The 27079-nt window shown below is 45.9% G+C and overlaps 1 protein-coding gene and 1 long non-coding RNA gene across 2 annotated transcripts; one reads left to right on the top strand and one right to left on the bottom strand.

Annotated features, from left to right (window-relative positions):
• Positions 1–6: 6 nt before the first annotated feature.
• On the top strand, positions 7–18151 carry GTF2H3 (general transcription factor IIH subunit 3). The gene is made up of 13 exons (XM_081175122.1): positions 7–112; positions 1492–1571; positions 1961–2067; positions 2654–2799; positions 4104–4166; positions 4742–4771; positions 5720–5748; positions 5843–5917; positions 7187–7240; positions 7974–8042; positions 15840–15975; positions 16089–16125; positions 16824–18151. The coding sequence occupies exons 1-13, from the start codon at positions 103–105 to the stop codon at positions 16891–16893; spliced, it is 906 nt and encodes a 301-aa protein (XP_081031248.1). The 5' UTR covers positions 7–102; the 3' UTR covers positions 16894–18151.
• Positions 18152–18193: 42 nt separating this feature from the next.
• LOC308576059 lies at positions 18194–24325 on the bottom strand. The gene is made up of 3 exons (XR_014003036.1): positions 23879–24325; positions 20665–20729; positions 18194–20320 (listed from the first exon to the last, which is right to left on the bottom strand). It is a non-coding gene; the product is annotated as an uncharacterized lncRNA (long non-coding RNA).
• Positions 24326–27079: the final 2754 nt, after the last annotated feature.

Consider the following 27079-nt stretch of genomic DNA (forward strand, 5'->3'; position numbering starts at 1 on the left):
GGGAAAGGGGGAAAAGTGACGTCGAGATGACGCGCCAGAGGCTCGCGCGACCTCATTCTCGAGCGACGGAAGTCCGCCTGCCTGTCCCTGCTGCGGGGCGATATGAGCGGAGGTGAGTCCGCGGCGCCTGGCGTCGCCTCCCCGCTGCTGCCCCGGGATTTCAGGCAAAAACGGGGCGCGGAAGGATCGGCGGGGCGATTCTGGCTCCTTCCGCGGGCTCCTGTTGCGTTAGGCCGGGGGGAGGGAGGGAGTCAGGTTCCTCCTCTCTGTGTGTGTTCTAAGTCCTGGTTCTGTGGTGTGGCTGCAGCTGAGCATGTGCTGAGTGTTTTTCCTGGTCCTTAAATATGTGCAGAGCTCCTCCCCCTCTTTTTTTTTAAAAAAGAAAACTGCATTTAAAATGGGATATAAGCACTCACTGCTTAGCACAATTTTCACCCCTCCTTGGGATTCAGGTGTAAACTTAGGCTACTAAACACTCACTGAAATGCACAAACGTATCTCTACACACAGAGAGATCAGCTTTCATTTGCATGTTAACAGCATTTGTGCTAACTGGAGCAAAATAATTGTTTACAGCATTCTCTCCTCCACTTTCACTCTCCCCTCCCCCACACCTCTTCCTTTTCTGGCAACTTTCTTTGGCTTTTAGGGCTAGTAAAATTTTGTTTGCTTGGCACCCCTCCAGAGACAGACAGGTGCCAACTGCCTACACATTTGCTTACATTTCCTATCTGTAAAATGAAAATAATAGTATTTAACTCAAAGAGCTATTACAAAGATTTTCTTTTATTTTCTTACAATTATATCCCACCTGTCTTTCATCATAGAGCTCAAGGTTACATACACTTGGTTCCCATCAACACTACAGTATTCAGAAAGAAAGAAAGAAATGTAACTCCCAAGGGCTGCTGCTGTATCTATTTAAAAAGACACTGGAAGCTTTCCACACTGAGCAGGCCTTCTGTTATAGCACCTCTGTGGATGGATGTAGACTCATAGAATCATAGAATTGTAGATTTGGAAGGGACCCTGAAGGTCATTAATCCAAGACCCTGCATTGCAGGAATCTCAGCTAAAGCATCCATCCGTTCTCTGCTTAAAAACCTCCAAGGAATGAGAGGCCACCACCTTCTGAGGGAGTCTGTTCCACTGTTGTACATCTCTTACCGTCAGAAAGTTCTTCCTGATGTTTAGTTGGAATCTCCTTTCTTCTGCCTGTAGATTGGGGGTGGGGAAGCTGTGTTCCTCCAGATGTTGTTGAACTCCAGTTTTGACCAAGCCCAGCCAACAGGGCCAATAATGATAATGAGAGTTGCAGGCCCACATCATGTGAAGGGCCAATGGTTCCTTGCACCTTCTGTAGATCATTAAGAGACAGCAACAAACAAATTGGACATAAGACTGTAAATTTCAATCCTCCTACAGAGCTGGGAAACTGTCAGCTAATGTTTTCACAGTTTGGGGGGCTGATACTTCATTATTTTTTTCCAGATGATGAGCTGAACCTCTTAGTCATTGTTGTTGACACTAACCCTATTTGGTGGGGAAAGCAGGCATTAGGAGGCTCAGAGGTAAGACTTTCCCGTTATATGTGAAACCTATGCCAGGATCATTGATTTTCTGTCCTTTTTTAAAAACAATAACAACAACACCAATTTGGATGCATTATAATCTAGATTGAAGTCTTCAGCGTTGATACTAAATAAATGTTCCTGTGAGTCTGAAGAACTTCCAATTAAGTGCGTGGTCCTATGTCCGTTGTAGTTAGAACTGGACTGATAATGTGCTAATTCAGTGTGCTAAGGTGCTGTGTTCAGTGCAGAGCCAGCACCAGGGGTCAGCATTGTTGGGCAGTTGTCAAGGCCCAACATAAGTACAGTGTGATGAGATGTTCACAAATTTAATTTCCCATTTTAAATCTTTGTGGTGTTTAATAATTCTCCCCTGCTTTTACCCACAGCTTACATTATCAAAATGCCTCGATGCAGCCATGGTGTTGGGAAACTCGCACTTATTTATGAACCGCAACAACAAACTGGCTGTGATAGCCAGTCATATACAGGAAAGGTATTGTAGCTTTTTGGATGGTTGTAGCTTTTTAATGGTCAGGCATTTGGAAAGAGAGCTGTGGATAGACTAGACTAGGAAGAGGCTTTGGTGGGTGAAATTCAAATAGCAGCATATCAGATTCTGAAGTTACACAGTGGTGGGATGGCTGGATCTCAGACTTACTCTTCTTTGGAGCCTCACAGAAGATATCAAACTGGCTGTTCTTTGGAAACAGTGCTGACAATGATGAATTTTTTGTCTGACCCAGAAAGATGATTCATGTATTTGGACTTGCGCCAGGTGAGCCTGTGAATGATCCAGCAAGGCAGTGATTGCTCACCTAGAGGCTTGTAGCCAGGTGAGCATGTAAAGGGCAAAGGGGGCCTTACCGACCTCACAATGTTGCTGTGAAAATAAATGAGAACTGAACTCTAAAGCATTTTATATGCTGAAGTGTATGATAGAAATCAGTAGGAACAAAATCATGCACGTTTTCTTTTTACTTTTCATCTTGTCTTTAATGCTGAATGTTGTCTGATGCTTCATATTGTGGCAACTAAGTTAGTTATGGTAATTATGTTAATACAACTTCAATTTCTCTTAGTCGTTTTCTCTACCCTGGAAAACATTGGGCACCAGCTGATCTCTTTGGTGAATCTAATATATCTGGCAGCAAGGATGGAAAATATGAGTTGTTAACAACAATAAATGAAACTATTGCAGAAGAGATCAAGGACCTTATGACTAACAGTAAGATGAGAAGCTGGTTTGCTTTGCTTTGTTCCACAGCCTCTGTTTCCTACTTACTTTTTTCCTAAACCATTTAACCCTATGACCAGGTAGGGGGTTGACTTCCCTTAGAATGCACTACTATGAAAGGCAGTTTTGCTTTACGTAAGGGATGGGGAACTTGGGGCCTCCAGATGTTGTTCAGCTCCAATCAGCCCCAGTCAGTGTGGTCAATGGTCAGGACGTAACATCTGGAGGCCTACAGGCTTGGATGCAGACCCCTTGGATGCCGCATCATCCACTTTCTCTTTTTCCTTCGTGGCTGTTCCCTCCACCCAAGTTGACACAGACAATTGCCACCTGCTCTTACTTAGTCTTGAGAGATGCCTACACTGCAAATATCATGTGTGATTTAAATGGCTATACTAGTGGTTCTCAAACTTTTTTCTTTGGGCTACACTTTCTGGATTTTTTTTTTTTAATTAATAAGAAAACAAAAAGAAACAACTCGTAGCAGTGCCTGATTTATGACATAGAACAAAATGGCGTATGAAAATGGTGTATCCAGGAAGTATAAAACAATACAGCTTTATAAGAACAGAAATCACTCCCAAGGTATAAGTATAAATGAGTCTTGTCCAGCACTCTGTTCGAACTGCGATTCTGGATCACAACCAGGATTGTCCTCAGTATCACTTGATGCTCTTGCTCTCATTTTAAAAAGATACCTATCCTTATTCTGCAAATAAAAAATCATTTTGATACTATACTATACTGCACTGAAATGTTTAAATGTTTATTTGATTGTCCTTGAATCTTTCTGCCACACTTGCCATTCTGTCCTGCCACACCCTTTGAGAACCCCTGCACTATACATTTCTTTCTTTAGCTTCTAACATTTTAGATCTCCTTTCCTAGGCAGTCTCCCATCCAGGCACTGACCACCAGACCCAGACATGCTTAGCTTCAGCAAGGGAGTGGTCTCACGCGCCTTTGAATTATTCCCTAGAACAGAAGGCACCAACCTTTTCAGGCTTGTGGGCACATTTGCAAACTAGAGAGCCTTGTGGGCACTGCACACATACCAGAACCAGGCACACAACACAACCTGTTCTATAAGCTACAGTAGAATCCTTCTTTCAAGTCTAATTTCCATGGGGGAAGGAAATCCACAGCAAATGGTTAACAGGTTTTCATCATCATAAAGAACTACCTGTAGTTAAAGCATAATGTGCAATTAACACAATAAAGCCAAGAAAGAACAAACCATGTACTCATTTTGTCTGTGTGTTGTGTTTGTGTGTGTGATTTCTCTTTTGTGGCAGCTGAAATAAGAGGGCAGCAGACTGAATCATTACTGGCAGGATCTCTTGCTAAAGCAATTTGCTGTATCCTTCTGAAACCAGACTTTTAAAGTTTTTCCTGTTCTTTCAAAACCAAAGCATGGAAATAATTTATGCAACCACTCCTGGATTTGTTTTATGTATGTATTGTGCTGTCATTCTGCGCCATACTTTATACAGGGTTTTATAAGCAAAAAAAAAAAAAGGGTGGGTGGGGGGAGAGCAGTAGGTCTCTGCCCCCAAGGAGCGTCCAGTGTATACATACATCTTGACAGTGGGGCATCCAGTAAACATTTGGACGGGGGAAGGGAGAGACAGACAAGCATAGCAAGAGAGAACTGGGGATAAATGAAGCTATCCATACTTAGGCATGGTTGCAGTTCAGGAAGGAGGATGAAGGAGTTATTCTAAATGTTTAATGGAACAGGCAAGAAGAGAGCTGATTCGTGCAAAAGAGCTGGCAGTGCATACCTATTCACCCACGGGAGCATAAAAAGGTGCCTTATATATCAGGCCAGATGTATTTGTACCCATAGCCCAGAAATTCTGCTTTTATTACATCTGTTATATGAAGATGCTCTTATATTTAACAAATAATTCCTGAATATTACATGTCTTAGATATTCACAGGATGACTAAAGAGGGAAAAGGTACAGTATTATGCTTAACTCAGTAACAGTTACTGGGGTTTTAAAAATAAAAATGGGAACAAATTAAGAGAGAGAAATGTGGGTTGACTTTTTTTAAATCTTTATTACTCTGAATTAAATGAGCTTACTACTCTTAAGATTTATTAATTGACCTTTGCATGTGTGTGTTGTTTTCTGTGCAGATATTAGATATAATTTGGCCTAATGCATTCATACCTGAGCCCTGGTTAAGGTCTGAAACATACAGCAAAACTATGGTATAGCTTGCCAAACTAAGCTCTGGACTTGGAAGGCAAATACAGGGAAAGCCCTGTTTTAAACTATGGCTTGCAGTTAACCGTGGTTGATATTAACAAGAGTTTCTGAAATATCTTTAAACTAAGGTTTCATATCCTGTTTTCCAGCCAGTCCTTAACAACGTTTGGGGTATATAGGAAGCAGTCTTACAGCATGCCAGACTGTTTGTCTATCTAGCCCAGTTTGCTCCAGTACGTGCCCTTGTGGTCCCCTCCAGACATCAGGGTCTCCGTCAGAGAAGGATCTTCCCATCACTTCATAGAATCATAGAATTGTAGAGTTGGAAGGGACCACAGGGGTCATCTATCCCAACCCCTTGCAGTGCAGGAATCTTTTGCCCAGCATGGGGCGTGAACCCATAACCCTGGGATTAAGAGTCTCATTCTCTACCAACTGAGCTGCCAAGGCGGATTCCTGGATCCTTTTTTTTTAAAACTGGAGATGTCAAGTGTTGAACCTGCCAATCATGTGCTCTGCTACTGAGCTATGATTATAGTCAGGTGACTTAACATTTAACTTTGCTTAAAGAAAACAAACAATGGAGGCTGCATAGAGATTTTGTGAACAGATTGACAGCAAAGCTTTGGAGTTAGATACAATTTTTTATATATATATTTCCCCTCTTTCCTCCTCCCCTCCTTCAATATGCAGGCAGCCAGGAAATCAAGTCTAGGATTTTGGTAAGACTTTTCAGATTTCCTTACAAATACTGAATCCCAGCAGACTCCACTTGGTCAGTAGAGTAGACTAAGAAATGCCAATTTCTTCACCCAGGTCATAAAAGCTGCTGAGGACAGTGCGTTGCAGTACATGAACTTCATGAATGTGATCTTTGCAGCCCAGAAACAGGTGATGCCAATAGTTGATTCTGACACCAGTAGTATTTCTTAACATGTTTAAATCAGGGGCATGCTCGGGTTCGCCAGGTTGGCCCCCACCAAGGATGCAGGCCCACGGGGGTGCAAAAATTGTGCCTCTCCACTCTGGCTTGGAGCGGCTCATCATCAGTCCACCTGCTCCCTGGGCTACTTCTCCCCTGGCTGCCTCAGCAGAGGTCGCCAGGGACGGGAGAGTGCCAGCGCTGCTCTTGCCAGTGGTGCAACGGAGCCTAACTATGCCTCTGGATATCGTCCCAGCCCTGATTTTTAAAACTAACTGCTCTGTGTTGTGTTCAAGACATGGGGGGAAAGCTGACAGTTAAAAATGCAAACACCCACACCTTTAAAAACATAACATGAGTGGAGACCCTGCAGCCCTTTGCATTCTGTTGGGGTCTAACTCCCATCAGCCCCAACCAAGATGGCCAAGTCAGGAACGGCCAGAGTTGTCGTCCAGCAACATCTGTGGATGGCCACAGGTTTTCTGCTGTTGGAGCAATAGGTTTATTGTGGCTCTGGCTTTTGGAACATTGGAAGCTGCCTTCTACAGAGTCGGACCACCACATCATAGATTAAAGTCCACATCCTCACTTGCCTTCACCATGAACTCGTGGACCCAGCTCAGTTCTGATGCTAAACCTTAGTGGATTCTTGCAAGAATGAGCTGCAGCAACCCTCAAGCTTGCCTACCCTTCCCTTTAATATTCTGTTGGGAGCTGCCCAGAGTGGCTGGGGAAACCCAGCCAGGTGGGCGGGGTATAAATAAATTATTATTACTACTATTACTATTACTATTATTGTTACTTCTTCTCCTTTCCTGCTTGTATTAATGTGCAAGTCCCTTAATAATTTGGGGCTGCCTGATCCCTTATCTTCCTGCCCAATCACTCAGGTCTTTGCAGGAGGGAGGGGGGGTCACTATTAGTGGCATCCACCAGAGTCCTGCATTCACAGTTGTGGCCGCAATTTTGTGGAACTCTTCCAGTTAAGGTCAGTGTCAGACCTCCACCCTGTTGAACTTCCAGTGCCCACTGTTGCCTTTTTAAAAATTCCAGCTAGCGTTTTAATTGGAGCCTGACTTTAGAACTGATTTATACTTTTTATATTGCATCCTTGTAAACCACCTAGGGATGTTTCTAGTTACGTGGTATATAAATGGTTTAAATAAAAAGACAAAACTCCTCTTTCCTTTACTCACATTTTCAATAAAACCTAACTCTCATTTCCCCTGGTTTTTCAGAATATTTTGATTGATGCCTGCGTTCTGGATTCTGATTCAGGGCTCTTGCAGCAGGTAAGATGTTACTGAGTAATTGTCATTGGCTGCATAAATTTGGAGTAGGTGGGGCAGGGAGGGGAAAGAAGAGTGAGACGTCATCCAGACAAAGGAGGCACAGCTGCTGGTTGTTATACTTTATTTACCAGAATGCATTAGTTGTGATTCCTGCACTGCAGGGGGTTGGACTAGGTGACCCCACAGGGTCCCTTCTAACTCTACAATTCTGTCTGTCTGTCCTGCAAATAGATTGATCAGCACCCCAGTAGAAATCACAGCACAATCTGGGAAGTTATTGCAGCACATCTGACTATTATCATTGTACACCATTTGCATTATTTGCACATTGTTTGAGTATGGAAGGTATTGTTATCTTGGAATTCTTTTGCAGGAGAGGGGCTTCCATCCCCTGAAGTAAATTTTAGAATATCCAGATATCTAGCAAATAGGAAGAGGTCGTGACAGTCATGAGGTCTAGGAGCTTTTTATTATTTTTAAGGGAATTAACAGATATGTACAGGCCCCAGGCACATATGAAGATTCCTTATGCTGAGTCAGGGCATTCCCTATGCTGAGTCCACCTCGCTTTACTGGTAGTAACTCTTTCAGACGGGATCTTTCCTAATCTTACCTGAATAATCCAGGATTGAACATGGGGCCTTCTGCATGCAAAGCATATGTTCTACCACTAAGCTACTTACTACCTCCTGGTGTTACATTGTTTTTAAAGTAATAACGCCATGTTTTCCAGGCTTGCGATATTACTGGTGGCATTTACTTGAAAGTTCCCCATATGCCATCTCTGCTGCAGTATTTGCTGGTGAGTTCCACTTTTCTAATCACCTCTATATTTATTCTGGTTCAAAAGTGCTCCATGAAGAAGCTTGTATAAATTGTTGGGCCAAGAGTCATGCCTGCATTTTGTGTGATGATCTGTAGAGTGCCCCTTTTCTTCTTGACATATGGGAGGCCCAAACCTTTTGTGGCCTTGGATTGATTCTCAGTTCAGTGATTTACAGTTTTTTAAAGCTTTCCAGGGAGGGTAAATGAATAAATTTTGTGCTGACATTTTGGATAGGTAGACTTTGCTCCATAGAGGATAGCTGTATAAGAGGCTCCCAGTCATGAGATAAAATCAGTGGTCAGCAAACTTTTTCAGCAGGGGGCTGGTTCACTGTCCCTCAGACCTTGTGGGGGGCCGGACTATATATTGGAAAAACAATGAACGAATTCCTATGCCCCACAAATAACCCAGAGATGCATTTTAAATAAAAGCACACATTCTACTCATGTAAAAACACCAGGCAGGCTCCACAAATAACCCATAAAATGCAGAGATGCATTTTAAATAAAAGGATACATTCTACTCATATAAAAACACAGATTCCCGGATCGTCTGTGGGCTGGATTGAGAAGGCGATTGGGCCGGATCCAGCCCCCCGGGCCTTAGTTTGCCTACCCATGGGTTAAATGGAGCCTCCAGGTTCAGAGACAATGTGCTTGTGAACATAAGACAATGCACCGTTGTCAGGGGTTTAGGTGCAGAGGCACGGGCAAGGGAGGAAACAGAGAGCGAAGGGGAGGAGACAGAGGAAAGGATGAGTGATGACGACGACCCGAGATCTCCCAGTCTTTCCAGTGAATCAGAGGATTCACAGAAAGGAGCACCAGTGGCCAGGGCAAGGGGGGAGTCTAGGGAGGCACCCCAGGAAGATAGAGCCAGAGGAGACTCAGGGGGGAGCAGCTGGAAATCGGGACCAGCGTCACCGCCAGGAAGCAGGGAAGAGGAAAGGAGCCAGGGGGGAAGCGCTGGCAGCTCACCACAGGAGGGAGGGCAGGAGTCAGGAGTGGCCACACCTCCATCGGGGAGCGAAGAAACGGTTAAGAGGAAAGTGGAAGGTTGGGCGCGCGCGCCAAGTTCAAATGCAGAGGAAGGCGGCGCAGTAAGCAGCCCCGAAAGGGAACCGGGTCCTAAAGCCCGGCGCAAGGAGGCAGAAGGGTCCGGGTCAGCGTCAGAAGAATCCCGGAAGGAAGAAGCCCCGGGGGGTAGAGGGACCCAGAGGAGGACAGTCAGGAGGAAAAGGTGGAGCAAGGCTAGGATATTAAGTTGGTGCGCACGGGGCGGAGACTCAGACGGAGCCTCGCCGATCTAGCTAGTAGACGTAGAGTTGCAGACAGCAGCGTGAGAATGGAAACTGTAATTCAATAAAGACGTTTACTTAATGACCGCTGGCTAGCGTGATCCTCTGTGAGCTAGGATCTTGAAGCAGCTCTGACAGTAGGCTCCGTCTCTACATTGTGGGCATCTGCAGCCTCGAGGAGGGGAGAGAAACAGGCGCCCACTAGCGAGCTCACGAACGGCAGGAGACATGACGGCTGAGCAGCAGATAGAGGACCTCAGAAAAGCAGTGGCACAACTGAACGCCGAGGTTCTCGCATCCAGGAAGAGAGAGGACGAGGCAGCTGCCGCCTGCAGGGATCTCCAGGTCAGGTTAGACGTACTGGCAAAGCAACCACCCCGGCAGGAGGGAATTGGGTTGGCGAGACGGACAGGCGGGCTGCTCTCTCACTTCGATGGGAACCTGCAACAGTATCCCAACTTTAGAGCCGACGTACTGTGCGCACTGCAACTGTTGCATAAAGACTTTAGAGATGAACAGGAGAGAGTGGGGTTCATCATGTCCCATCTGCATGGGGAGGCGAAAGCATGGTTGCGCAATTTATGGAGAGATAACGATCCGGCGCTCCAGAATGCGGATGCCTTTATTAAAGCGATGGATGGGTGTTTCTTATCAAGTATTGACATTGATCTTGCACGGAAGGAGGTGCATGGGCTGAGACAAGGGAGGGCCAGCGTCAGACAGTATCATGCCCGCTTTTTCGCCTTGGTCAGCGCCCTGGAATGGGACAGAGATTCGGCTCCTGTAAGAGACCTCTTTTGGGAGGGACTGCACAACTCGATTAAAGATGAGATAGCGAGAGGGGAGAGACCCCGAACCACCCAGGAGGTCGTTCAGAGGGCACTGGCCGTGGGGGTGAGGCTGGAAGGACGTCCGTGGAGCAAGGACGAAGGACGTGGAGGGCGCGAACCAGCCGGGGGCCCCTCCTTCTTTCCCAGAGAAGCAGCGCGGGCGCAATCCACGCCTCCGCCAGGAGGAGGAGCCGAACCTATGGAGGTTGGAGGTGCAAGGGCTCAGTCAGCAACCAGAGCCCTAGCACCGGCAGCAGTGAAGGCGAAGCCTCCTAGAGGGACCAGGAAGTGTTACGTCTGTGAGCAGCCAGGGCATATGGCGAAAGAGTGTCCCCAGAGGCCCCACAAGCTTACTGCAGCCTCAGCAATGGTGACTGCAGCAACGCAGCAGGGAGGACCACAGCAGGGAAACGACGATGTCTGGCTGGAGGAAGAGGCACTGGGGCCCAGCCAGACGTGTTAGTGACGCAGTCCCCAGAAATTTTACAGCCAGTGAACCCCCTCCCGCCCAAACCAGTAGTGAGGCTCACAGCATCTCTCCAGCTGCCCAATGGAATCACCATGGACGTGCCAATCACCATCGACTCCGGCAGCAACGCGGACTTTATAGGGCAGGAATTTGTCGACAGGCACGCTGTGCAGTTGCTGCCGGCCACACTGCCCCTGCAGGTTGTCACGGTGGATGGCAGGGAGCTGCTAGGGGGGCAAGTGGTGAAGCAGACGCCACCAATGGTGATGCGACTTGGGAATCACAGGGAAGTCATCAGCTTCAACGTCACTCAACTGTCTGACACGCCCATTGTATTGGGTATGAGTTGGCTGGACAAGCACAGCCCAACGATGACTTGGTTCCAGAGGCAGCTGGTCTTCGGCTCTTCCTTTTGTGCTGAACACTGCATCGTACCCAGGCAGGACGGAGAGGAAGAGGAGTCACAGCTGCTGCTAGGCACGCTACAAGCGATTCCCCACAAGTACGCAGAATTTCTGGAAGTTTTCTGCGAGAAGGAGGCGGACAGGCTACCCCCTCACAGACCATATGACTGCAAAATTGACCTGCTGCCGGGGGCGGCGCTGCCTAAAGGGAAGCTGTATTCCATGTCTGAGGACGAACTGCAGGAACTCAAAGACTTCATCGATCATAATTTGGAGCGCGGTTTCATCCGGGAGTCTAAGGCAGTGGGGGGCAGTCCTGTATTCTTTGTTAAGAAGCGAGACACGCCCCAAAAAAGACTCGTAGTGGATTACAGGATTTTGAACAGTGTGACCAAGCCGTCGGACTTCCCCATGCCCCGCATCGACGACCTCCTGGCGAAGGTACGGAAGGGAAAGGTGTTCACCAAGTTGGACCTGCGGGGGGCGTACAACCTCATTCGCATGCGGGAAGGTGATGAGTGGAAGACAGCCATGTTCACGCCACTGGGTACCTACGAATACAGAGTTATGCCTTTTGGACTGCAAAATGGCGCTCACGTTTTTCAAGCATTTATGCATCACGTGTTGGCGGGACTGCTCTACAAGACGTGCGTCTGTTTCTTGGATGACATCCTGATCTTTTCGGAGTCGCAGCAAGAACATGACAAGCACGTCAAGGAAGTGCTGGGCAGGCTAAAGCAACACAGGCTCTACGCCAAGCTGGAGAAGTGCCAATTTGACGTGCCGGAGGTGGATTTTCTGGGCTACAAGCTGTCTGACAAGGGGCTCGCCATGGACAGCGCCAAGGTTCGAGCAGTGTTGGATTGGAAGAGCCCACGCAACCGGAAGGAGGTCCAACGGTTTGTCGGCTTTGCGAACTTCTATCGCAAGTTTATCAAGGGCTTCGCGATGCAGACGGCGGCCATCACTGACACCCTTAGCTCCAAGAAGAAGAAGTTCATCTGGACAGAGCAGGCGGAGCAGTCCTTTCAGGCCCTCAAGCGTCTCTTCGCGTCGGAAGAGCAGCTGCTTCATGTCAACCCCAGCATGCCGATGAGGGTGGAGACAGACGCTTCGGACAGAGCAGTGGGGGCGGTCCTGCTGCAGAAGGACCCGCGGGGCGTGTGGCGGCCGGGAGCGTTTTACTCCAGGAAGCTCAGCAAGTCCGAGCAGAACTACACCATATGGGACAGGGAGTTGCTGGCCATTCATGCAGCGTTCAAGGCGTGGAGGCACTTTCTGATCGGCGCCAAGCACACGGTGCAGGTTTGCACGGACCACAAGAATCTGGAACACTGGCGCACAGCACAGTTCCTGAACCAGAGGCAGATACGTTGGGCTGAGTTCTTTGCGGACTTCGACTTCCGAATAGAGTATGTCCCGGGGGACACCAACATCATGGCAGACGCTCTCTCCCGCAAGCCACAGTATCTGGAGGACGCGACACCAGCGGCCGCCATGCACATCTTTGCACCGACAGTGTGGGCGTGCGCCGCGACGACCGTGGACCTAGAGGCGGTGCGGCGAGCGTTGCAGGGGGACTCCTTCGCACAAACGAAGATGGCAGAGGTGCGAGGGGGCAAGGCAGCGGCCGACGGTTTCCAGCTACGAGATGGCTTGCTCATCCGTAAAGGGGCCATCTACGTGCCGGGTGACGAACTTCGAGCCAAGGTGCTACAGCAGCTGCACGACGCACCCACGGCCGGGCACTTTGGCAAGGAGAAGACGGTGGAATTAGTAGCCAGGGATTTCTGGTGGCCTGGAATGAGAGGGGAGGTCGCAGACTACGTAGCGAGGTGTGACACCTGCCAGAGGGCAAAGCCGGTGCACAAACCGCCGGCTGGACTGTTGGAGCCGCTGCAAACTCCGGTCGAACCTTGGGAAAGGGTGGCTCTGGACTTTGTCACGGATCTGCCCAGCTCAAGGGGCAAGACGGCAGTGTTGGTGGTGGTGGACCTGTTCTCCAAGATGGCGCATTTCATTCCGTGTGCTAAGGTGGCCACGGCGGAGCAAACCGCCAAACTGTTCATAGACCACGTGTTCAAGGTTCACGGTCTGCCACGGTCTATTCTGTCCGACCGCGGGCGGCAGTTCATCTCGAACTTCTGGCAGAAACTGATGGGCTTTCTGAACGTCAAGATCAATCTGGCGTCGGCGAGACACCCGCAGACCAACGGGCAAGCGGAGCGAGCCAATGCCATCATGCAGCAGTACCTGAGATGTTATGCAAACCAACAGCCTGCGACGTGGGTGGATTACCTGCCGCTTGCAGAGTTTGCCTACAACAACACGAAGCACGTATCCACGGGCGTCACGCCGTTCTTCGCCAACAACGGGCGGCACCCTAGAACCTTTCCGGGACTGGAATGCAGGGGAGAAGAGGAGCCGCAGTCAGCAGATGCGTTCGCGTCGGAGCTGCAGGAAGTCCACGATCAGCTGCGGCGCCACCTGGAGCTGGCTAAACACGCATACAAGGTACAAGCGGACAAACACAGAAGGGTTGGCGAAGAGCTCCACGTGGGAGACTGGGTCTGGTTAGCAGCCCACGCAGTGCCGGCCAGGTCGTTGGCCAAGAAGAAACTAGGGCATAAACAACTGGGGCCCTACCAAGTCGAAGAGCAGGTCAACCCGGTGGCTTTCAGGCTGGCGCTTCCGGAGGGTTCCAGAATGCATCCGGTGTTCCACAGATCGGTGCTCACTCCCTACAAGGCACCGCACAGGTTCCAGGAACCCGGAACGGCGCCGAGTCCGCTCAGAGAAGGAACGGGGCACGCGGGAGTGGCACAGGAGGAGCGCATCAACGAAGTCACGGAGATTTTGGACTCCAGATGGGGGGAAGAGGGAGTAGAATACTTTCTCGCCAGGGAGGGCACCCCGGCCAGTGCGAACAGCTGGGTGCCGGGCTACGCTTTAGACGAACCTCTGCTCAAAGACGAGTTTCATGCCCTCTTCCCACATAGACCTATGCCAGCAGACTTTTTCGACGACTGGCTTTTCACGCCCACGCTTTCGGACAGCACGTTCAGGGGGTTCGACTCGGACGAGGAACCAACACGAGACGTCCGTTCCCCGGAGGGGTCACCCTCGGGATCTGTCTCAGAACCCTCGTATTGGTGGGACGATAGGCCGGAGGAGCAGTTCCGCAGGAAGTGGCTGGACTGTTCCGGCCGAGCAACGCCGCCTGGAGGTAGTGCGGGAGAGACGGACATGGACATTTTCGGGGACGACCCTGGTTTCGAGCACGGCGGCACAGAGATGGAAGAGGAGGTGACTGTCGTCAACGAGAGCAGAGAGGAAGACCTGGAAGAGTTCCGCTGGAGGCCTGCCACGGGAAGCGACCGATATCCGACGTTCGTCCCTTTGCAACAGCAGCCCCCAGTTCCAGCACCGGAAGGAGGGGAGGGGGGACTGGGGGGCTTCGAGGGGGGGATGGATGTCAGGGGTTTAGGTGCAGAGGCACGGGCAAGGGAGGAAACAGAGAGCGAAGGGGAGGAGACAGAGGAAAGGATGAGTGATGACGACGACCCGAGATCTCCCAGTCTTTCCAGTGAATCAGAGGATTCACAGAAAGGAGCACCAGTGGCCAGGGCAAGGGGGGAGTCTAGGGAGGCACCCCAGGAAGATAGAGCCAGAGGAGACTCAGGGGGGAGCAGCTGGAAATCGGGACCAGCGTCACCGCCAGGAAGCAGGGAAGAGGAAAGGAGCCAGGGGGGAAGCGCTGGCAGCTCACCACAGGAGGGAGGGCAGGAGTCAGGAGTGGCCACACCTCCATCGGGGAGCGAAGAAACGGTTAAGAGGAAAGTGGAAGGTTGGGCGCGCGCGCCAAGTTCAAATGCAGAGGAAGGCGGCGCAGTAAGCAGCCCCGAAAGGGAACCGGGTCCTAAAGCCCGGCGCAAGGAGGCAGAAGGGTCCGGGTCAGCGTCAGAAGAATCCCGGAAGGAAGAAGCCCCGGGGGGTAGAGGGACCCAGAGGAGGACAGTCAGGAGGAAAAGGTGGAGCAAGGCTAGGATATTAAGTTGGTGCGCACGGGGCGGAGACTCAGACGGAGCCTCGCCGATCTAGCTAGTAGACGTAGAGTTGCAGACAGCAGCGTGAGAATGGAAACTGTAATTCAATAAAGACGTTTACTTAATGACCGCTGGCTAGCGTGATCCTCTGTGAGCTAGGATCTTGAAGCAGCTCTGACAACCGTGCTTTCAAGCTGCCAAAGACAACTCACTAACCACCATTGGAAACAAAGCAACGGGCTCAGCGCACTTTGGCTTTATCCAGGAAGTAAGTCCTTGACATTCTTAGTCCTCAGATCCAGGTGTGGGCAAACTTAAGGCTTGTGGAATTTACCTGGCTGTCCACATCTTTTTTATACTGGAACCCCAATGTCTCCCAACTAGTGCCAGGTGTGAAACAGTGGCTCATTGGGTGGCGCCAGTTGCCAAATGAACCCCATGAGCCACCCACTGGAGTGACCTGGATATGCAAGGTCAAAGCCACATCTGGGTTACTATGGTCAAGGATTCTAACAATGTACAGTAGTTTAGAAAAAAAAACTTACTGTGTTGTGACAATTGGGAGTTGGGAACTCCTGTCAGACATTGCAAATTGCCCTGTGCTTTTCTAATGCATCCTAATCTACCTTCACCCGACCCCTACTTTAATCTAGCCATGTTCTCTGAAGTTAGAAAGCTGCTGCTGCTATTATTATTATTATTATTATTATTATTATTATTATTACAGTGGGTATATCTGCCTGACCAAGAACAAAGATCACAGCTAATTCTCCCACCCCCCGTTCATGTTGACTACCGAGCTGCCTGCTTCTGCCACAGAAATCTCATTGAAATCGGTTATGTCTGCTCTGTGTGTTTGTCAAGTAAGTCTTATTATCCGATTGGTTTCACCAGGTTTTGATTGATATCTGTAGCCTTCCTTAACCAGTCTACAGACTGTCTGAATGTATCTGTTGTTGTTCTTTTGTCCACACAGTATTCTGCAGCTTCAGTCCAATTTGCACCACTTGTGAGTAAGTGACCTTGATATATATTTATATATATATGTATTTAAAATAATGTCCAGGTAGGGCTGCATTTGTTCTGCATTCTCTGCATATAAAAAGTTTCTGGCCCTCATTCTTGCAGAGAGAGGGTTTCAGACATGTGTTCATCATGTTTATGGGAACTGGAACTGGGCATAGTTTTCAGTAGTTTGTAGACAGGAATTTGACCCTTTCCCTTTTTAGCTGCATGACCCTACTAGACATGTTGAAGATTCAGGACAAATAGCAAGTACCTGTTCACACAATGCATGTGGAATTTGCTCCCACAATAAGTGATGATGGCCACCAGCTGGGTCAACTTTAAAATAGTAGACAAATTATGGGGGATGTGGCTACCAATGGCTGTTGGCCACAATGGCCACGTTCTGGCTCCCCTGTGCCTCTGGACACAGGCCCCTGGGAACTGTGGATGAGGTGAGTGCTGTTGCACCCGGGTTCTCCTTGTGGGCTTCCCTTAGGCACCTGGAGCAAGGGGGGAGCAGTTAGGTAACAAAAGCAACATCAGGTGAAACAAGCCACTGTTACTTTGCCTGATCACAAGACTGACCCTGGATTGTTCAACACATCTTAGATAAAACAAACAATGGCTTAATGTTATGTGTGAACACACCCACAGGTGCAGCTTCTAGCAACCCAGCCAGGATTATTATTTTTTGTCATTCCAGGACTGCATTCAAGATTTCACTGCCAGCTGTCATGAAGTCTAAGAAAAAGAAATTGAAATTGGCTGTCTAACAGCATTGTTGGTGTATGTTGATTTCCATGTGAATTTCACATTGTAGCTGTTAAGCTACCGATGACGGTTATGGGACACTGGAAAAGAGGGACCTGTATGATAATCTCTGGGGCTAAACGTTTTGGAACAGCCACATAAGTTGGATGCAACTAGTCTGTTCAGTGGCCCATGTTGACACTTAAAACTTGTGCTATATTACCAAGTCAGGATGGTTAATCTGTAACTGCCTTGGACCAACGGCTTCAGCTAGTGCAGCTGTAAAGCCAGAAATGCATAAACCCAAGAGTGATGCTTCTCTAATATAGCGTCCTTGGACCAACTGCTCCGTTTGGAACAAATCAAATCATTTTAAGCCGTGACACTTCCTTTAAAATGAAAGCCCCAATTATTTAAATAGAAATCTAATATTTGCCTTAAGAACTGAAATTTTGGGGCTCCTGGGCTGGTCCTGTAGAGCTCCTTTCAAAATAGTAGAAAGAACTGCCCGATTTAAAGAGTGCAGAAGCCTTGGACTCTAGACTGCTCTGAGCTATGGTTTTCAGTATGGTTAACAATGCATCTTAGGTATTTGTCCACCCTCACCACACTTTTTAATAGTGATCACTACATCTGCTTTTAAACAGAGCCAGCTCAGCCAAAAATTAAGCTGGAACAAGCAGATTAACCTATCACAGTTAAATGCCACCATTGAAAGCAGACCAACAGCTGCTTGGCAATTTCAGTAATGAAACTGAGTCACATGCTTCCATGCCGTGAATTATCCCTGTTTCCTAACAGAATGAAGGAATTCTGACAAAGGCGGCTGCTGCTCATGCTGAGTTTGCTCTGCTTTGAGAAACCAGGAAAGGTTTGGTCTTCCACACTGCAGTACCAAGTGGCTTATCCTGTCTCATGTTTGACCAGCCGCAAGGAAAGATTGAATAGTGTGCTGAGGCATAACCTTTTCTCCTTTTCTGTACTTCTGGCAGAAATCCTCTGCCATGCAACTTTATTTCCTTGAATGTTGGACATGGTTTCAGCACAGCCAAAACACACTTTCTTCCATCCTTCCACAAATAGTTGTCTGTGCGTGCTTTGTTTCCTGAGCCCAAATTTAAAGATTTATGTTACATTTGGTGGTCTATCAGGAACCAGTGCTTTCTAGAGACGCTGTAATTTATTGACAGGCCTGTATATTATACTGAATCTTTGCCATCTCAATGCTGTTTTGTTTTACAAATGTTTTGTAACTTTTCCTTAATAAACTGCTTCTAAGAACACAGGATTCGGGTGTTTTTCCTGTAACAGCCTATAATTTATTTGAAGAGCTTTGCTGTAGGCAAGACCCTTTACAGGAACCACCAATGGTGGACAGACATAAAATCAGGCTCATTTAGAAGGAGCCTATGCAGGATATCTACACAAGAAACGGGTAGGAATTGAGCAAGTGCACAGTCCTCTGGCCCACTAAACTGCGTAGTTACTTTATTTAGTTAAAAATGCATGTTCCACTTTTCTTTAATTACAAAAACCCTCAAAGCAGCTTACAAAGAAGTTCATAAAATGACTTAACCTGCAATTTTTAAAAGTTCAAATTAAGATCGGTTCAATTACCTGAACAGCAGAATCAGGAGCAGGACAAAACAGTCAAATTTAACCTACATTGAAAGATGTCTGAAGCAAAAAATACAGGGGGGAGGTGGAGCCACGAGTCAGACGCCTCAGTAGAAAAGGACCCATCTCATGTTCCAGCCAGCTGAGGTTTTGAAAGCAGGAGGGTGCATAGCAGGGCCTTCGACATTGGATGCAGGACAGTCTGGGAGCAGGTAGTCCTTCGAGTGTCCTGGTCCCAAACTGCTTGGGCTTTATAGGTAAGAACAGGCACTCTGAATTTCATCCAGAAATTAACTTGAAGTCGATGCAAATGAAATAAAACTGGAGGCTAATTGTTCACAGAGCAGCCTCCCAAAATCAGTCCAGCTGCTGCAGACTGTGTAATGAGTGGGTAACGTACAAATGATCTATTGGCTTGGAAAATTAGCTGCTTTTCCGATTTTGCAGGAAAGCGATTTGCCTCTTGTAATAGTCACTGCTTTGAATTGGGTCCACTGCAGAAGTCACTGCAGGTGATACAACAATGGAGTTGCATGCTCAGAAAATCAACCGTGGACTAGATCCTGACATCAGCACCTGACATTTATAAGATTCCTATGTCTGCGTTAGTAGTTTATGACATTAATTGCCTGAAAAGAAGTGTGAGGAACTGAATTACTTTCAATATACAGAATTCTGCCTGATCCACCTGCTGGCAGTTGCTACCACTCATTTGCAACCGGGTTAGTAGCTGTTTCCAAGCCTACATTAATCAGTCCTAGAGAAGTCTTCTCTGTTCACATATCTCCTTAAATGTGCACGTGAACAAATTTATACATAAAACTGCAATCTTGTACGTCTACAAAAATAAGTCCCATTGAGTTCAGTAGAGATTACACCAGGTTTAAGTGTGGATTGCAATAGGATTGCAGCCTAGCCCGCCTCTCAAGTGGGACTGAGTGGAGACTGCCTATGGTTACCTTTCACTTTTTTAAAAACAACACTCTTTGTTGATAATTCTGTGAAAGTTCATGGACGGCATCGTGACCACTAAGAGGCAGCTAACTTCCACTTCTTGTTCATTCCTTCTTGCTGTCTAGGCATTTGTATATATTCGCTACCGGCACAGAGCCTGGGAAATAAAGATTGGGTGCCTGTGGGTGGAAAACACAGAAGAGCCAGTTCAGACATTCAGGCTTGCACAGAACTCACAGATCACTTTTGAATCCTGCCTTTCTTCCAGAGAATTGGGGCCGATTTTATGTGGCAGGACTGCGGAACTGGATCTGACGAGGAAGGCCAGATCCTTGTCTCTGCCCTTACCTGGAAAAAAATCCCACTGAACGCAACATGACATACTTCTGAGTAGACATACATGGGATCATGCTGCTATTGTATGCCACTTTTAAATCTTGACAATAATCATGTGAGTTAGGTTAAGCAAGGACAGATGTTGCTGAACTGAAATTCCCAGCAGTCCCAGTAAGGTTCTCCATGCCTGGCCTGGAACGTTACATTTTTAAGATCCAATTCTCCCTGGGTGTCAAGCTTACATTGCAAAACTTTTGGAGTGTGAGTTGCAGGAACCTATCGTCCAATGGCTGAAAAGAAGCCAGGGCCTGATCGGGGGTGTGGCTTGCTGCCACGCCTCTTCCAGCTGCTCTTGCTTGAAGCCAGAGAAGAAAACTGGACACTGGAGAATGTCCTCTGGGAACCTCTTTCCATGGTCATGGATGACCCTGTCCTGATGACCCCGGGGCTCAGTTTCTTCCTCATGAGCAGAGTGAACTGTTTTTTCTCCTCGTCCAGTTGTCGCAGCCTGCTCAGCTTCTGCTGTTCCAGTTTCTTTATAGTCTGGAAACGAACAATGAAACAATCAAATTTAATAAATGTTAAGTTGTGGGTGAACATATCAGATGACACAGCGATTCTTCAAACAGCTCTTGTTTATTCAGAGGCCAGAACAGAACTGAACTGAAGGGCTCAGTCAGCCTGCTTATATAGAGCTCAAGTACAATGTTACTGTAGCAACTTTCTAAAACTATCCAATCACTGAACGTCACGTTCGATCCTTCATTTGCATAACTATCTACAGTATCCCCCTGCTGGCCCAGGGTGAGAACTTCAGTACATAACAATAAACAACAACAATAACATCTGTTGAGGGTGAGGGAAAGCAATGAAACTGGTCACCTTACCATTGTTAGGTCCTTCTGCTCCTTGAGAAACTTATTCTTAACCTGCTGGGGTGCTGTCAGCAAGTCTGAAAGGCAGAGTGAATAGAAAGGGTCATTCTTATATAGGAACGCCAGGCAGATCCTTGGATCAGCATCCATGGCTGTTTCTTTGATTTCTGTCTTTTGAAAGTGGTTGGGAAACAAATCTCTCTCTCTCTCTCCTCTTCTGGAATTACTGGACCCTTGGCAGACGTGCAGAAGAGACCTTGCTCTCAGATGGAGTGGGAGGTGGATGACAAGGATATCCTGGTTCACTGGTTGTAGCTGGCTGGATCCCCACCAGCCATGCACAACACCAGCTGCTAAACATTCACCCGGTCTTTGAGGCAGGTCAGGCAATTGAAGCTTAACCTTTCCGTACAAAGCTCTGGTTATGTCAAGCTTCTCTTCAGTGTCTCTTTTCCCTACCTTGCTTTTAAAAAGAATATTATAGACAGAAAACACTTTCCAGTGCTGTCTTGAGTTGGCTATATCAATTGCAGGCATAAAGTATATTTTGGCTGTTTTGCTTCTGCTGTAGAGTTAGGAGAGGTATGCTATTAATATGTTTTAAAAAAAATTGAATGGGACTGAACTGTTTAAGACAAACCAGCACTATAGCTTTATATCACAGTTGAAACACATTATTTTCTTCAAAGAATTCTGGGCACTGTAATTTGTTTAGGGTTTGTGTTGGTTAAAAGAATGGATTACGTTGGATAATGCAGACATGATCTGGGCTTAGAAGGTCATGATTTAAAATTCAGCTGGCATGCATGTTTATGGTATGGGAAGGCGAAAATTTACAAAAGTTTTACAAACCATTTTCTAAGGAAGAATTTGTATAGAGTTTGGGAGAAATATAAAAGTCTGCTGGAAAGGAAAACACCTTTATGGCTGTCTTCTATTGAGGCTATTACAATAAAGAGAGTTAATATGGATAGACAGTGGGCAACTTACAGGGAATTGCTATACAGTGGTAAGAACTTAATTCGTTCTGGAGGTCCGTTCTTAACGTGAAACTGTTCTTAACCTGAGGTACCGCTTTAGCTAATGGGGCCTCCCGCTGCCGCGCAATTTCTTTTCTCATCCTGAAGCAAAGTTCTTAACCCGAGGTACTATTTCTGGGTTAGGGAGTCTGTAACCTGAAGCGTCTGTAACCTGAAGCGTCTGTAACCCGAGGTACCACTGTACTTTACAGAGGGGGAACCCAAACTGAAATCAATGGAAAGTGTAAGGAGCCATGTTACAGACTGGCTACAATATCATCAATTATATGAAATGTTTAAAATAACAGGAAAAGTTGTTTTTTGGACCGAAGCTCACAATTTGAAAAACAACTCCTGCAAAATAAAGAAAAACTTTTATCTAAAATGTACAATTTGTTATTAGAGTGGGAAACAAAAGACGAGCTTGTCAAAGCCTCTGTGACACACTGGGCAATAGATATAGGACACAATATAGATTTTAATCTTTGGGGAAAACTTTGGAGGAGTGATGGGCTGAAGTGAAAAAAGATTTAGAAATTTGGTCAAATTTGAAGCTTTCACTGCTGGGTCGTATTGCCGTGGTAAAAATGAATGTATTGCCTAGAATGTTGTTTTTGTTTCAAACATTGCAAATTGTGGACAAAATGGACTGTTTCAAGAGGTGGCAGAGAGATATTTCTAGATTTGTCTGGCAGGGCAAGAAGCGTAGAATAAAATTTAAAATATTAACAGATGCAAAGGAAAGAGGTGGATTTGCCCTGCCAGACTTTAAACTTTACTATGAATCAGCAGCTTTTTGCTGGTTGAAAGAATGGCTGCTTCTTGAAAACACTGACATTTTGGATTTAGAAGGTTTTAACAACGTATTTGGATGGCATGCATATCTGTGGTATGATAAGGTTAAAGCACATAAAGCATTTAAAAACCATATTGTCAGGAAAGCATTGTTTAATGTTTGGATAAGATACAAGGACTTATTGGAAAATAAAACCCCAAGGTGGCTGTCATCGATGGAAGCGAAAGCTCAGAAAAAGCTCAATATGGAGGTCAAATGGCCGAAATATTGGGAAATTTTGGAACAGGATGGAGATAGACTGAAATTGCAGAGTTTTGAAAAACTAAAAAACAAAGTGCGAGACTGGCTTCATTATTATCAGATAATGGAGGCATACAATTTGGATAAGAAAATCGGCTTCCAGGTGGAAAAATCAAAATTAGAAACAGAATTGTTAGAACCCAATACTAAGATTTTGTCAAAGATGTATAACTTGCTGTTGAAATGGAATACTCAGGATGAAACGGTGAAATCTGCTATGATTAAATGGGCACAAGATGTTGGATATAACATAATGATGGCTGACTGGGAACAGTTATGGACCACAGGTATGAAGTTTACGGCATGTAATGCCTTAAGAGAGAATATTATGAAAATGATATATAGGTGGTACATACAGGTGGACATGCCCAAGGATTAAGACTTTCTGGGAGATGATTTATAATGAATTAAAAAAGGTATTTAAATATAACTTCTTGAAGAAACCAGAGGCCTTTCTCCTGGGCATAGTCGGGCAATTGGTGTTAAAGAAGGACAGAACTTTCTTTATGTATGCTACAACAGCAGCAAGAATACTTATTGCAAAGTATTGGAAGACACAAGAACTACCCACTCGGGAAGAATGGCAGATGAAAATGATGGATTACATGGAATTGGCGGAAATGACTGGCAGAATCCGAGACCAGGGAGAAGAGTCGGTGGAAGAAGATTGGAAGAAATTTAAAGATTATTTACAGAAATATTGCAAAATTAATGAATGTTAGAATGATGTTGGATTGAAGTTAAGTGGTTTCTAGCTGTAATGATATAAAAGAATATGAAAAAATTGGATTTTTAACAGGCAAAAATTTAATGCTATAATATATTAAGATTAAAGATCAGGATAAAATAAGGAGGGAAAGGAATTACTGAACTAATAAATTGAACTGGAATACAAAAAAGGGAGGTATGAGGAGGTCCGGGAAACAAGCAAATGAAAGATAAGTGACAAAAAGATGGAATTGTTTTTAACTGTTTTTTATTTTGTATTTTTTCTTTTTTCTTTTTCATTATGTAATATTGTGAAAACTTTAATAAATATTTATTATAAAAAAAAAAACTTTGGAGGAGTGATCTGAAATTTACAGCATGTTATTCCTTGAAGGAGAATTACCTGAAAATGATTTACAGATGGTCTCTAAATCCGAGTAGACTTGCGAAGATGTATAAGACTGAATCAGATAAGTGTTGGAGATGTAATGAGACTGAGGGTACGTTCTGTCATAAGTGGTGGACCTGTAAAAGGGTAAAAGAGTATTGGGAAATAATTCATAATGAACTGAAAAAAATGTTTAAAAGTACTCCCCCCCCCCCAAAAAAAAGAGACCTTTTTGTTGGGGATAACTCAGATCGAAATTCCCAGGTGTCTGGAAAGGTTATTTATGTATGTCACTACTGCGCCTCGTGCTTTGCTAGCCCCAAAATGGAAAACGAGTGAAGTCCTGACTAAAGAAGATTGGCAACTTAAACTGATGGAATATGTGCATCTTGCAGACCTAACATATAGAATAAGAGAGCAAGAAGATTGGAACATGTTTATTGAATATATGGAGGAAAATTGTGTTTATTTGAAAACGTGGACAGCGTTAAGATAAATTCAACAGTGTAAATAAGTTTTGATGGATGTAATAATGGAATACTGAATAGTTTATATAAAATATGCAGATATTTATGTTGTGCAAAATGAAGCATGGAAAGAGAGGAAGGGAAGTCATTGATATTTTAAGGTTGTCTGTGAATATTCTAAGATGTAAAACAGAATAATAATGATAATGATAATAATTTCTTTAGGGTTGTAGCAAATCGTGACTCAGTGAGAGTTAAACTACAGTGCCCAGAATTCTTTGAGGGAAGTTATGTGTTTCAAATGAGCTTTAAAGTTATAGTGTGAACTCAGCCCCAGACCTGCTTAGCTTTAGCTCCATGCGTCTTCAGACCATTTCCATGTATACGGAAGACTGCAGTCTTATTTAGCAGAGGCTTTAAGGAGCCATGTGGGCTCTGCGCCATTAAAGTTCTTGCCATAATAAGTTCTAAGAATGCTTAGTAAGCCCCACTGGACACAGAAAGCGTAATTCCAAGTAGACACACAAGGAGTTGCACTGTTAATTCGTTAGTGCTTCAGGTGCCATGGGGATTGCTTGTTTGACTTCTGGTAGTTCCTCGGTGACATCCTCTGCTCAGAAAAGGAGAAGGTGGACCTATCTTTAAAGAGAACAGTGAGGGGGGGGGGAAAGGTGTATTTTTGTAAATATATGTTGTATGGAGTTGTGTGTGTGGCATCATTGCTGTCATGGTGACATTACAGAGGAATTTGTACTGTGCCTGGGGTCCTGATTATAAATCAACACCTGCATATTAAGGACTCACAGGGCGTAAGCATTGCATGGGGTCACCACAGTGCCATGCTTGAACAGGTACAGTACAGACACTTCTTGGTAAGAAATGAGGACTGTAAAGTGAGAAATCCATGGTTTCATTTTCTTCAGCTTTTCAGGGAAAGTAATCAGGTTCATTACAGAATGAGGAGCTACAGTGCAGAATAATAATAATAATAATAATAATAATAATAATAATAATAATAATAATAATAATTGTTGTTGTTGTTGTTGTTGTAGATTTAGGTGGAAAGGAGAAAAAGCACTGGGTGTTATCAGCATGCTAGTGAAATCAACACCAAAATTTCAGACCACATTTCCCAGCAGTTTGATGTAAATGTTATATAACATGGCAGACAGGACAGAACCCTGAGGGACGAGAGCCCCTCAGCACTACCTTCTGGGTGTGCCCACCAGAAAGGAATGGAGCCATGGTAAGACTGTTCTTCCAAGTCCCATCCCAGCAAGGTGGCCCAGAAGGACAGCCATCAGGGACACACACAGTCAGTCCAGTCCCCAGTGTAAGACATCTACCAAGGTGACCAAAGTCATCTTTGTCCCATAACCAGGCCTGAAACCATATTGAAATGGATAGAGATGATCCCTTTCCTTCAGAAACCCTGGAGATGCCACCACATGTTCCAGTACCTTGCTCAAGAATGGGATATTAGAGACTGGCCAATAATTATCCAATATGGTGGGATCCAGGGAGGGCTTTTAAAAAGAGGTCTTAAAACTGCCTCTTTTAGGCCTGCTGGAATTGTGCCTTGTTGTAAGGACTCAGCCAGTCCCCTGCTGGCCATTTCGATGAGCCAGGAAGGACAAGGATCTAGCACACATGTGGTAGCTCTCACATTTTCAAGGATCCTCTTCACATCCTTGGGCTGTGCAAATTGAAAAGTATCCATTAACAATGGACAAGCAAAGGCCAAAGTTACATCCACCAGACTTGTATCAATTATAGTGTCCAAGTCAGAATGGATCTGAACAATTTTGTCAGGGAAGTGCTGAACAAATAGTTCACAGCGGGCCATTGAGTGGTCTAAACTTTCCTCACACGGGTCAGAGTGTAAAAGACCCCTGACCACTTGAAACAGCTCTGTTGGACAGCTCCTCACTGATACAAATGAGGCAGAGAAAAAAGATTTATTTGCTCCCTGCACTGCCACAGAGTAGGGCTTCAAAGAGGCTCTGTCCTGTGCTTGGTCAGACTCATTTCATCACAGAGAACCAGGGGACACTCAGAAGTGATCTTGTCCACCGCCCGGGTCATTTCTCTGTTCCAGAAGTCCACCAGGGCTTTGATGGTTGCTTGCCAAGGTGACAGAAAACTCTTCAAGCGCCACCAGGAATCCATTCGGATCCATCAGTCTCCTTAATTGGTTGGCCCCACCCTAGCAGAGGCTCTGAGTTCAAAGGAGTCTAATACCTAGCTAGAATGCACCCCACAGATTGTGGGAATATTTAGGAGCGATAATAGCAAGTACTTATTACTGCAGCGCATGGTAAAACTATGGAACTTGCTTGCACAGGAGGCAGTGAGGGCCACCAACTTAGATGGTTTTAAATGAAGACTAGACAAATTTAAGGAGGCTATTAGGGGAGAGATTTCTCGTGCTCAGATCTTGCTTGCTGGTTTCCCATCTGGCTGGCCATTGTGAGAACAGGATGCTGGACTCAGTGGGTCACTGGCACGTTCCCTCTGGTTTTTAGATCAATAAAGGTGCCAGCATGGCCAAGAACATGGGTAGGCAAACTAAGGCCCGGGGGCTGGATCTGACCCAATTGCCTTCTAAATCCGGCCCGGTCCGGGAATCAGTGTGTTTTTACATGAGTAGAATGTGTCCTTTTATTTAAAATGCAACTCTGAGTTATTTGTGGGGCATAGGAATTCGTTCATATATTTTTTTTCAAAATATAGTCCTGCCCCCCACAAG

The sequence above is a fragment of the Podarcis bocagei genome, assembly GCF_964188305.1.
Source record: "Podarcis bocagei genome assembly, chromosome: 16".
NCBI lineage: Eukaryota > Metazoa > Chordata > Lepidosauria > Squamata > Lacertidae > Podarcis > Podarcis bocagei.

Coding starts and splice junctions, on each gene's coding strand:
- GTF2H3 (XM_081175122.1), top strand. Junction 2,800..4,103: donor CAAGGACCTTATGACTAACA/GTAAGATGAGAA, acceptor CTTTTGTGGCAG/CTGAAATAAGAGGGCAGCAG. Junction 5,918..7,186: donor TCTTTGCAGCCCAGAAACAG/GTGATGCCAATA, acceptor CTGGTTTTTCAG/AATATTTTGATTGATGCCTG.